Source organism: Ambystoma mexicanum, chromosome 4q, assembly GCF_040938575.1.
Source record: "Ambystoma mexicanum isolate Mex_15411 chromosome 4q, UKY_AmexF1_1, whole genome shotgun sequence".
NCBI lineage: Eukaryota > Metazoa > Chordata > Amphibia > Caudata > Ambystomatidae > Ambystoma > Ambystoma mexicanum.
In genome coordinates this window covers 887,606,536-887,619,803 of record NC_090928.1, presented here as the reverse complement: position 1 = coordinate 887,619,803, position 13,268 = coordinate 887,606,536, and the positions used below count along the sequence as shown (strand labels likewise).

General features: G+C 45.0%; 1 protein-coding gene across 2 annotated transcripts in view; it reads right to left on the bottom strand.

Moving 5' to 3' along the window:
* PREPL (prolyl endopeptidase like) overlaps positions 1-13,268 on the bottom strand; it is a 915,395-nt gene that overhangs the window by 861,225 nt on the left and 40,902 nt on the right. For both annotated transcript variants that reach the window (XM_069608452.1, XM_069608451.1), the window contains exon 2: positions 2,684-2,904. In XM_069608452.1, the coding sequence (XP_069464553.1) occupies positions 2,684-2,884 (201 nt within the window). In that variant the 5' untranslated portion in view covers positions 2,885-2,904. The remainder of the gene's footprint in view (positions 1-2,683; positions 2,905-13,268) is intronic.

The following is a 13,268-nucleotide window of genomic DNA, read 5'->3' as shown; positions in this document are numbered from 1 at the left end:
CTATTTATTTGGTTTGAAAAAAATTGCAGATAGATTAGTCATGCAGACAGATGCTACCGAAGAAGCGCATTCTTGCACACAATTAATAATTGCATCAATATCTGAGGATACCACTCTTTATTTTATTTATGTTTGATTTGTGTCAGAGTATCCTGTTTTTTTCCTCTATGGCTACATAGCATCCTTTACTTAACATTTCAGGAGAAGGAGCCTCAACATTTAGATACAATGCTAAGCTAGTATGGTCATTGCGTTTAGTAAAATAAACCTTACGTGACTTCACATGATTAAAGTTAAGGTTATTAATAAATAAATAATCAAATGGTACTCATTTTATCTAACATTTTACAAGTAGATTACCCAGGGATGTTATCCACAATTCTACCATTAACATAACAAGTCCAAGATCTTCCATTTAATGAGCCAATTTTATGCTTCTTATATTATTATTTTTACTATTAAGCATCATCACAGGGAGGAAAATCAGAAAACCTAGTTATTGTGCAGGCCACCTCTATCATTGCACAGTAGGCATTGAAGTCATCGGCAACAATAAAGACAGAATCTGAAGGTACTCCTTAAAACCGATTCACTAAATCAGTAAGATTATAAATAATTTTTTTACGCCAGGGGGATCATACACATTGATATTCAACAGTATAAGAGGCTCCAGTTGCACACTGACAGCCACAATTCCCACTAGAAGATACCTACAGTTGATCAGTAGTCTACAATCACTCACTGAGTAGCAATTCTTAACTGCAATCAACAACCTACCCATAGGTCTGTCCAGGTGGCCTTTTTGGGCAAATTTAAAAAGGGTTATAATAACCACTGATCTCAGCATTAGAGCATATCCAAGCTGCTTGAAGAAGGATAATGGAGTCATCCTTAAATATATCATGCCCAGCAAACCTATGTACAAAATGACTATGCCCCCTAGTGTACCAGGAGAGTATATTTACATGGCCTTGGTCAATGCTTGGATGGATACAAAGGATCACTTTGCAGTGTAGAAGAAAGCCATCCCCAATCTGAGGCAGAATCCTTACCTTGAAGGTTAATCTGGGGAGGATTCAAAGATAAAATCTTCCTCTCCTTTTCCATACTAACTACGTTTCAAACTGCTTTTTGACATTTATAATAAGTGGGTTAAAATTAACACCATCAATAAGAATCTCAAATCGCATTTTTAGGAAAATGCTTAATTTGCAAGAACAGTGATCACTGATATATTGCACAAAGTAAAGTCCTTGTTTTCTTTTCTCAAAATGGTTACACCACTTGAAAACCAAGGCACTCATCTAATCTGAAACTATGTCCAGATACATGCAGCTTCCTGATAGCTTCTAATACATTTCCACTGTTCTATGGCATGTGTGTGTACCTTGGTCTTTATTTCCAGTCTATCTCCTGTATTGATGTGTGATCACTTTATCATTCTGCAAAGTCGCCGATCTGAATTCAACCCTACTGCCTATATACCTTCCTCTTGGCTGCTATTGTTAAAAAGTGTCCTGTATCTGTGCCAGAACACAAGTACCCTTGTCACGGACCACTTATTCTTCAGTGGAAACGCCACTTGTTTATTAATCTGATTTTAGAAAAGATGAAGGTGGTAAAGGGACTTGAAGGGTAATATCCATGGTTATTTTGATTAGTGACAAGACAGAAAATGAAGCTATGGATTGTGATCACCAGGAGGGGGTGAGAAGACACTCTGGATTCCCTTAATTGCTTTGATTCATGCAAGGCCATAATGTGTATACACCCAGAGCACAAAACATCCTAGGATGGCCGCCATTCTCTGCAAATGCGCTCTGAAAAAATCAAATGTAAAATTAAATGTAAATGGCCTTTCAGTCAAGATTTTGCAACGTACTGTGGGGTGGACTGCTGAAAGGAGAATGAAGAATAAGAGGTGTTCCACTGCGCTGTTCAAGGGGGTGGGGGTGTACTTTTTACACAAAAGGAGTGTCAGGATGTGTTTCCCTCTTTATGGTATTTTTGGCTGGATATTGCAGTTGTCTGGAGAGGAATTCTCCTGCTGCCTGATGGGGCCTTGGCAAGATCGATCACTAGTCAGTCCCTATTAAAGGGGTGCTAGGTTTTCATTGACACACACTGGGAAGGGGATTGGGTGAAGTGAACCCCCCTAGGATTCATAGAGAGGTTACAACCTATTACCCAGCTTTCTAAAGTCTAGGCTATCGACCTGGGGGCACAATGGAATATGCCCAGAGCCGGGGCTCTGCAGCATACAGTTCCTAATGGAGGGTTATTCTGCAATGTGACATCATGTAGCAAAAAGGTGGGACAATAACTTCCAGCATTCTTTGTAAGCTTAATGCTGAGTGAACAGATCTCTGCACTTGTCTCTGTAAGAGAATATTCAACCTGTCTGAAAGACACAAGGTCAGAATGTGCTTACTGATGTGTAGCCCATGTGTTTAGTGGTGTGGGGATAGGTGCAATATATATAACAATTAAACCTTCCACCGTCCAACTTCTCCATTCCTCCTACTTGAAGTTCATATGAAATATTCTGAATTCTTGCAGCGTTAAGGTAACACAATTACCTTCCCAATGTTCCCAATGTTTCAGTCAAAACCTCAAATCAGAATATTTTGAAGCAAAGTGTCCAAGTCTAATTGGCTTTAAAAAAATAACCTTTATTCCATACCTGCCATGAGAAGAATCTTGTAGCAGTGGTATATCTTGGGAAATCCGAGGGCCCAAGCTGATTTTCCAAGTACTTTTGTGGCAAAAGAAATGTTCTTTGATTTATACGAGTGCGAACACAGTTGACAGGGATGTGGATCTTTCTCAAGTTACAAAAGTGCATCCGAAGAGTTAGAAGGGAACATTTCATACCATGATTCATAATTCTGAGAGCCCCACAACCTGAAAAGGAGAACAACATGATTTACGATTGGAAGTGACATGGTTATTACAAAAAACATATCTTCTCAGAATAGGAAAGTACACCCAAGGTTGTTTTTATAGATACAAAATATTAGACTTTGTGGTAGGTCAGATACAGGTGACGGACAACTGGACGTTTTTAAAGATTCTTACATTTATTTAAGTAAACGAAAATGCCTCACCTGGCCCCATTTCAAAGATTGGAGGTTCCCTAATCCACAAAATAACAAAAGGGTGTTCGTCAGGACGTCTTACATAAATCAACCATGTCCACCATCCAAACCTGTGCTCTGCAACTGGCTGTCCCTACCACTTAACAAAGGAAACCAAAAGATGTAACCTAGGAAAGTGTTTTTCTCCCCTTTCTTGACTTGTGCTGGTTGATGCATGGTTTCCTCCCCAAATGTCTCTCTCGAATCCTCTTCTTTTCGGTTTTTCCAGGCCCTTAGCCCACGTGTACAGTGCAAAAACAAAGTTCACATTTTTATTGGTTTCTCTGCTGGTTTCCAGGCCTTTGTCTAGTTGTACAGTTAACAACAAAGTTCCTTGATTTTTTACAAAGATGGTCACCCTGACCTCTCAATGCAAAACTTTGTTCCAGATAAAAAGTGTGTTCGTTAAATGTACAATTTGACTCTGTAGGTCTTTCAATTCAGGTTCACCCAGTCAGGGCATTTCTCTTGCCTTCGTCACTCCAGCAGTGTGGGAACCACGCGTCTCCGGTCATTGGTTCCTTGGTTCTGCTCCTTCAACCGGCTGCAGTCGATTGGACATGCCGGTAAACTGCTTCGATGTTGGTTCGGTCTCTCGGCATCAGCGACATTGGCGTCTGGGATTATTGGCTCTTCTGGGTTCAGCGGTGTTTCTGCATGCTCTCGACCCGCCAAGTATGCGCCTCCAGGATGGCCTGGCTCAGCACTGTAGTACAAACTATGGCGTTGCTCGGACTGGCTCCTGACCCATTGCTAGTTTGCTCTGCAACTGATCCTCCCAAGTAATGGTGTCGGCCCTTATGCATCTGTCTCTGTAATTTGAGACACAATGCTATTGGTTCTGAGATTTGGTAATCATGGAAGGGTCAGAAACCAAACCAGGCACATTTAAATGGCTCTTTAAATCGATATTGGGATTAGCACCCATACATCTAATATTAGCTTGTGATCCTGATGTTAAGGGAGAGGTTATAGAATTGTCAACTGGAGATTTCTTAGCCCCTAGAGGAATGTGGGGTTACCCCAGTGAAATTTCCGCTTGCCCTGTCCCCTAGGGATCATTTTGCGTAGCGGCTCATCTGCCTAGTCCCAAAGGAGAACGGGTGAACTCCCTGGATTCATCACAATTTTTGAATCCAGACATTACATTTAGAGATTTATTTTCAGTCCCCATGCATGTGTTCAGGTTTAACTAGAATAGCAGCCCTGTAAGACCCCCCCACACCCTTCATAGGATACAGCATTTAAATCCTGGGCAAAAAGAACAAGCAAAGTGGGTAAGATCCTGCTAGGACTACTCAATGACCAAACTGTTCCATAACCAAACTGTCAATTGTTATGGTTAGATACTGTGATATATCCTGTGGAGTCATCACTGATTCCCCACAAAGAATCTCCTCCCATGTGGCCAGGGGATGGCACACGCTGCCTGATCCTGACCCTGGGGGTGGTATTATGAGGGAGGATCACTCAGGAGGAGACAACTGTCGGGAGAAGGTGCTGACCCCATCAGGAGACACACTATATTCTCCACATTCCAGCGATGAAGACCTCATAATTCCTATGTCCTTAATGGTTTGTTGTCACCACATAAATCTCTCTCAGAAAAAACCCAGAAACCCCTTTCTGCAAATCGCTCTAGTCAAAATACCTCACACACATGTAGAGAAGGAGGTGAATGCTTTCTCACTAGTTCCCACCACCCCCACCACCGACATATTGGAACAACAGATGAAGGGAAGCCCCTTGTGTAATCCCATTACCGCATCGAGTGTATGAGAGACTTTGTACAGACCTGAGGAAGAGAAGGTCGTACAGCAGACACCGACTAAAAAGAGAGAATTACTTCTCAGCAAAATCCGTAGAAGCATATAATGATATTCCAGATGAGCATAAGCAGTTCAGCAGAACAGCAGTGATATTTACATCAATCTTCATGCCAGGAATTCAGATGGTGGTGAATGTCAAGTGGTTGCAGATCACCAGATGGGAGTTGTTGCAGAAGATCCATAAGACAAATAACATATTTAATCCAATCAGAGAAGAAATTAGGGCAATTAGGCTTATGGCACACCAGAACAGATGGCCTGGACTTAATCACATCAATGGAAGGAGGCGTGTCCGCCAACATCGGGCCTTCTTGCTGTACATCTACACCTGCCCATGATGAAGAAAATGGCACCCTGACAGAAGCAATAATGATGTTGTCAACCCTGCACATGAAGATGGTGAATGAAGTAGATGAGACTGAGAGGATGGTTTACATCTCTGTTTTCGAATTCCAACCTGGCTGGCGAATGTCTTCAAGCTACTTGGAGCAATCCTAGGGTTTATACTGCTGGGATTGTGTCTTAAATGGATCATCTTGGGACAATGCCAGAGACAGCCAGGAAAGCTATTGGAATGAAGATAATGATTGATATTGACACTGAAACTGGAGAGCAAATGCAGAATGAAGTCAGTAATCATGAGAATATGAAGAAAAGTACTCTTGCACCTGCAGGTGCAAAGTTCTACTACCCCAAGGATCATAAAAAATATGTAGGATGCTGGAAATTCTGTGCACCATCTGGAGATTGCTGCCACATAACCTGGAGTGTGGATGAGCATATCATGAATACAGGTCACCTGAGGGGGGGGGGGTGACAAAGATATGGATTCCAAAGAAACAACAGTTCAAAGAAAAGATGAAGGAGGCTGAAGAGGAGTATTTGGTCGAACATTCGACCAGAGGCGGGAATGTAGAGGAGCATGTGAATGCTTTTTTCACTAGTTCCCACCCCCTCAACACTGACATATTGGAACAGCAGACAAAGGGATATGGCTGGGACCCCCTGAGAAATCCCACTACTGCATCGAGTGTATGAGACGTTATGCACTCAGAAAGCCATATAGAATGTACCTTTGCACTTAGATGCTGCATGGAAGAATGTCAGCACGCACCTATGGACATCATGGAGCATTAAGTGAAGTTGTTACGCTCACCTGGCTCCCACAGGGGTGTCGAGCGGAACTGGACAGCCACGGTCTCCACCAACGTGATGTGTAGTGCAGAGATGACCGACTGGACTGGCCCACCTAGCTTCGTCTGCTTGACCTGTAGAAGTAGTCTCCTAAAGACGGGGAAAGGGAATTAGCCACCCGTGGATTTGAGTATTAACACCTCACTGCGTCCCCACTTATCACTTCTGACATTCCCTTTCACAAATCTCACCTTATAGTTTTGTATGATGAGCTCTCCATCCTGCGAAGAATGCAGGGGCGAGTTGATGGCCAGTTACTTCACTGGCTTGAGGATATTGGAAGAGTTCTGGACAAATCTTGGCTCCAAACCTCCGGGCGAAAGGCCGTAAGTATATAGTTCTAATGAGTTCAAAATGTCCGATTAAATCACTCTTGTCCAATTCCTCATTTCTTTTGTAGCTTAGACCCAAAAGATGATCGTCTTGTGGCAGCTGAAAGCGTTCAGGTAAGAGTCTGTGTTGTGTAACACTGTCCGGTAAATGATGCCAAGGTTTAACTCGCTGCTTTCTCTTTTCTTGCAGGTGCAGCGTAGGAAATTTTGGCGTGCTGGTGGATAATACCTCCTGCGGTAAATCAGGTAAGCATATGGTGGCAAGAGATTGTCCGTGTTTGTTCCCTTGGCTCACCTTGTTGTTTTCTTGTCCCCCTTAGGCACTGGAATGCGGCAACCAGGTGATGGAGACAGCACCGGATCGTAGAGATGCTGCGAGGAACAGTGAGTATGGCGCGGCGCTGCTGCTGGCGATGCAACGCTTTTAAAATAAAGTCTGTTTCTGGTTCGAAGATGCACTGAATCCGAAATCAGGTAAGAAATCGAGTAAAGTTCTTGTCCTAACCTTTCTTCTTCTTTCCCTTCTTTCTAGGCGCTCTGGACTCGAGGCGGGCGTGGCAGGATGCTGGATGCTGACTGCAGACATGGTGAGCGTTATGCTGCTGGATGCAGAATAACACAAAGCATGTGCTGCTCTTCGGGCGTGGTTTAAATAGCCTTCAAAGTAGTCCCAGGTAAGTATTTCTCCACAGACACATCAGAGTAACAAAATAGTCCCGAAGATAAAATAGTCCCTTCAAGCCTCACATGGGCTTCGATGCTTGGATCCCTTGCAGCATGGTCTGCATCAGGTAAGTTTTAACATATGTGCCTGGCGCCTACGGCGCCAGCACTGATGTCCCATATGAGCCCGGTGCCATAGGCGCCAGGACTGTACCCAGATAGCCCCTAACAGGAGTTGCTGGGTTTGCTCCAGGTAACATGATGCCTGCTTCTGGGGTTGATGGACTTGGTCTGGATGCGCGGGGGTAGGCATCATGACAGAAGTCTAACGAAGACAGAATGATGTCATAAAGACGGTATATGAACCTATGCTGAAACGATATGAAAATACTTAAGAGTGACGATGCAACTGAAGCGCCAAGTGAAATATGTACCTAAAGCTAAACTAATCATGGATATAAAGAAGAATGAAGTAACTTACTGGTTAATAACTGTAAATATGCAGTAATGCAAGATAGATGAAATTATATATTCCTCTATTGCAAGCTTCTATATAATGTGGCAAGGACTGCCATGATCGGAAAATGGACGCTGGCTCATGCCGAATTCAACCAAGCTACCTCAGAGACAGACAGAGGCTGCAGAATCAGGATACGCTAGAAATACAGCTTGTGTGCAATACACTGATGAGTCAAGTTTGCCCTAGGATCAAGGATACTGCTTTAAGGAATAATTGCAAGTCACAAGAGACTTACAAGGATAAACACTGAATGTGAGACATTCCTCTTAAATTAAGAAGAAAACATCTGCAACACCCAAAGTATTGGACAATTAAAAGTGTATGAAGTCTATACAAGAAAGAGTGAGCAAGTCTCTAGAGGCCAGGAGGAGCAACAACACCCTGCATAATTGAATCAAACAGCAGTAAATAAGAGGCTGATTTTGACAGATTTGTGGTCTCTTCACATGTGACTGAAAAGTCGAAGACAAGGGCTGTTCATTAGAGCCTCAGACGAAAATAGTGGTGTGCTCACACTCCCTCAAATGTTCCAGGACAGTGAGCTGGCTACAAGGTCAACTACAGACAGAAGCCTTTGGCTTATGGCCAACTGATGAGGGACGATGGATTAATTAGAAGAATGAGGAATAATCTGATGCAATTCAAAGCACCCAGGTTTTGTTTAACGTACGTGCTGCTAGTGAGCCGTATGTCCAAGTTTGGGATAGTATGCCAACCAATCAGTGGGTCTAAGGGGCAATCTGATACACAATGTTGCAAAGACCAATCTGCTGCTATTTTGTCTGCTATAATCAGTACTATACATATTTAGAGGTTGTTCAAGGCGTGTCCTACAGAGCAGCCAATGATGTATTAATTCTTACATAGTTTATATCTATATATGTTCCCCTAACCAATCCCTTCCATTGATAGGTTTTATGATTTGCCACGTAAAATGACGTCATAGATGACGGGCTAGAAGTCTATGCAATCAAGTTACTGTGTGGGTGTGCATGCATCAGTCCGATGCCTGTCAGTTCTGTGAGAAACCATGGTATCAAAAGCAAGACCACAACACAAAAGAGCAAGTTCAAGGGTGTTTATTAAACAGCTTCAAAAAGGGTTGGAGACTTCCTACTTTGCCCTCACACACTCACACTAGAATGAGAGTATTCTCGACCATTAAAGAAAAACAGTCCTAGTCAGTCTAGTTCAAAACAATAACTACACTAATAAACCTATAACCTTCTCTAAGCTCATAGAAAAACTAGTGAGGGGAAATGTAAATGTTCTACCAAAAAAAGTGTATCAACAAAGTCAGGCTGTCTTACTCGGTCCCACAATAAAAACCACGGGAGTGTGTTTTTGTTCTGGTCAGGTAGATGGTGTATACAGCTCTCTCTCTATGGCATGGGAGCTTTTCAGCAACTCCCTTCCCCAAGGGAAAAGAACTCTTGGCCTTTAAAGTTCCACAAATGTCACAGGCCTCAGAAAAAAGGTTCACTTTCTCAAAACGGGTCTCTACGGTTTCCCTCACCTGATTTCGGACCATGGTCAGTTCATTTTCACTTTAGTTTCTATAGGATAACCCTTCCCCTTTGCTTTTTATTCCACCTTTGAGAGGTTTAAAGTCTCGTAGTTCACAGTTTCTCTCAGTTGGTTTCACTTGTATTCCCAATTTTATACTTTGCTACAATATCAGAGCCTTTCAAAGAACGTACAGTATTTTCACCAGCCCTGTGCGGGACCCCTCAGATAATCTGGCTGTCATTGATACGTGCCCTGGGCACTATTTCAACTTCACATCTAATGTGGGGCTCTGCAATCCTCCTGGGTCAATCCCCTGCCTGGAGGTCACCCTAATGCTTTCACTTTCTTGAGTTCTTTATAGTGGGGTCTTTTTAACCCTCCTGGGTCCTTCCCCTGCCTGTAGGCCACCCAATTGCATCAACCTGTCTTACACGCTCTCTTTGGTTATGGCAAAGCTAGTTTCAGCATACTGTTATCTTTGGCCAAATTAATATCACAGTTCATTAGTGAATTGGACGTCTTTCCTTTTTGTACTTTTGCCCACAAGTACTAAAATGCATCTCTTCTTATGGTTAATAGTGGACTTACAAAAAAGGATTCACACAGTTCTACTAAATCCCCGCTTCAGTTTCACATGCATGCTCGATTTTCAAAGTCTCTGAAACTCACCGGCCAATGCTAAGCTGTGGGGAATGCCTGCCGCTTCTAATCTTGAGGGTAGGTGACTGTCAGCCATCCAGGAGTGGTGTGCAGCCAATGATCTCTGCCTTAATGCCAATAAGACCGAGATTCTACTCATCGGCACACTTGCTCCATCCTTTCCTGTCACTCTCTGGCCGCCTCCCTTGACCCTCTTCCTGCTCCGACCTCTGAGGCTAAAAACCTCGGGGTTATCTTCGACTCCACACTCTCCTTCTCTCCTAACATCTCCGACGTCTCTAAGAAGTCACACTACCAGCTGCACCTCCTTAGAGGTATTCTTCCTTTCCTCTCCTTCCCCCCAGAAGCTCACTGGGCCTCATCACGAGTTGGGCGGTAGCCCTGGGGCCATTAGCGCTACCGCCAACCCCCCCGGTGCTAATAGCGCCGAATCACGAGTTTGGCAGAACGGTTGGTTCCCATTCCCCATTGGGCTCATTCGAGAATTCCTCATTCCCCATTGTGCCCAATGGGGAATTTTCGCGTTATTACCGTCGGTGGATTTCCCGCCGGCGGTAATAGCACCCAAAATCTGCAGATTTGCAGCGGATCTGCCACCTGCTCAGAGCTGGTGGGAAATCAGCCAAGGCCATGATCTGGTGGACCCTTAAATGCGGCGGTAATAGTGCTACCAGTTAATTTAAGGGTTACCACCAAATTTGTGATGAGGCCCACTGTCTCCAGAGCTCTCTAGGCTTGACTACTGCAACAGCCTCTTTCTAAATCTGCCTGCCTCTACTCCCCGCCCTCTGCAACTCATCCAAAACAGGACTGCAAGAGTTGTCCTTGGCCTCAAGCCCAGGGATCGTATCTCTCCAGGACTGAAATCTCTGCACTGGCTCCCCGTGGCGGCAATGGTTAAGTTCAAAACCCTCTGCATTGTCCACAAGGCCTTCTGGGGCCTTTATACATTCAACTGTCTCTTCCAAAATATCTTCCTTCTCGAGCTGTCTCTTCCTAAATATCTTCCTTCTCGAGCTCTTCGATCATCCGCCTCCAACTCCCTCAGGGTCAGCCACTTCTCCAAGCAGAGAGTTGGTGGTAGATCTCCTTCTTCTGCTGGGGCCTCCCTCTGGAACAGCCTCCCTGCCCATCTGAAACTCGAGGAGAAACATCTTCGGTTCCGGAACCACCTCACCTCAAAACCTTCCTCTTTGCTTCTGCTTTCTCGCCTTCTCTCCCCTGCTGATCTTGTGGCAAAATCTGAAACTGCCCTGGTTACCTGGTCACCCTCTGATCTCGGGCCCAGGTCCCCTCCCTGCCAGTTGCACACCTGTATTGGCCCCCCCCCGGCAACCATTGAACTCCGCGTCTGTTTCTGTAACCCTGCAGCCCCTTTAGCACTTGAAACCTGATGTATGCACTTACCCTTGTACTTGTCACCTGCTGGCCGCACTTTTATTTATCATTTATTTTCTTTCTTTCTTTACAGTATCCTAAATACTGCACTGCCCCCTCCCCTTTCCCCCTTGCACTTTTCCCCTTCCCCGTTCCCCTGCACTTGCGCGATCTCAATGTCACCTGGCCTAGTAGGATCGCTGTCTGTCTTCCCTCTGTTCCCCTCTCTTGCCTAGTCGCGCCTTGAAACACTTGTGTATAGGCGCATTATAAATGCCATATCATATCATAGGGTCTCAGCACCTGCCCCTCTTTTCTTCCCCAACTCATTCATTCACCCGGGAGGGAAGCATGTACCTTTGTGCATGTCCTTCCTCACCAACTCTGTCATTCACCCGGGAGGCTTCCCCCCAAACTCCTTTGTTCACCCGGGATGGAGTGCACTATAGTTCCCTGAGTACACTTCTTTCTCTGTTTATCAGTATCTCAAAGGAACGAGTACTAGCCTGGATATGGCCAACTGTGAGCAGCTTGCCCGCTTTGGCTCCCTGGAGGCACAGCTCCCTTGCCTTGCTGCAACCCTCCAGGCCCACTGGGTCAGCGTTCCGTTCTCCTCAAGGTCAGGTTGCCAGTGGGGCTGGGACTGAAAGGGGGTCCCCTGCTGGTCTCAGCCATGCAGCCTCCCTTCTTTTTCCCCCGCAACTGCTGCTTTCTGAGTGCTTGAGACTTAGGTAGGGATCCTCTGCCGGACTCCGCCTTGCAGTCCACCCTTGCTTCCCAAGAGCAACTGCCCTCCCTGTGCAGCTTCCTTTTGTACACCTCTGAGGTGTTAAATGTTTGCAGGTGTTTTGTCAGGGTTGGGTCTGCCTGGCCTTGCCCGAATATTAGTGGGACAGCTTACTGTCAGGATGGGATAGTCTGTCTTCTGTCTCTCAAAGGGTTTTCCCTCAGTAATCCTCATACTCTCAGTCCCCCTCTTCCTCATCTCAATCCAAGGGTATTTAAATAGGGGAATTGTGGTGTTCTGCAAAAAAGGGATAAAGATGTTGCAGATTGTTGTCAGGAAAAGGGGGTTGAATGTAGGGTAAAGAGGGGTAAAACTTGTGTTGGAATTTAGGGATGGTCTTTGTTTTCCCTGATAGTGTCACCTTCAGTATGGGAAAAGGTTGGGACTTTGTTGACAATATCCCATACAGACAGAGGGGATTTTGGGTAGGGGTGTGTCAAAAGAAAGGGGATAGCACGTCTTACCCAAGCGCATTCCTTCTGCAGTCCCCAAGGACCCCCTGCCCAGGTGATCCGCCCTCACTTGTTGACCCATAGGTTTGGGATCCAAGCGCGATGGCCCTTCCCAGGCCACCTGAACAAAGGGTCCCCAGGGCCTATAAGTGAGAATAATTCTGGGCTACTGAGATCCAAAAACTTGAAATTAGGCGCTGGACAGTGGTTCCTTAGTATCCAATGAGTATCAATTTCCACACACGTTAGGTGTTTGCAACATTTGTTGATTTATTTTTCCTTTAGTAATTCACACATTGGTTGTCACTCTTGTGACCAACATATTCATTGCTAAAAAACTTCATATGTGGTACAGAGTATGTGATATGCTTTTATTCCATTAGTGCCATAGCTTGGTTCCGCAATGGTTGTTCCCCCAGAATTCTTTTTCAGGGTTGTCACCGTTCATTTAGTACAGTGTCTGTTGTTACTGTGGTGGGGTCCGATCCCTCATTGTTAGTTTAGTTTTCACTATCAACCTCTGAGCTCGCTGGTGAGCAATTTGGAGGGGGAAGGAGTAGTTGAAAACACTGGTGGAGCACGTAATCTCCCAAACCCTAAGCACCCACACAAAACACGGCCTCTCTGTTCTATAGTAAAGGGCCGGAAGCAATCCTCGGGCAGCAACACTCAGGCCCCACAGAGTTGCACCACAGGGCTGCATGGATACCTTACGCATGGGCACAATAACAACCTACCGAAGTAGCAGCCCCCTCCCAGGCATGAAGGGAGTTCCTCTAGCCAGCAGCTGCGGCAAAGGCACACCCCC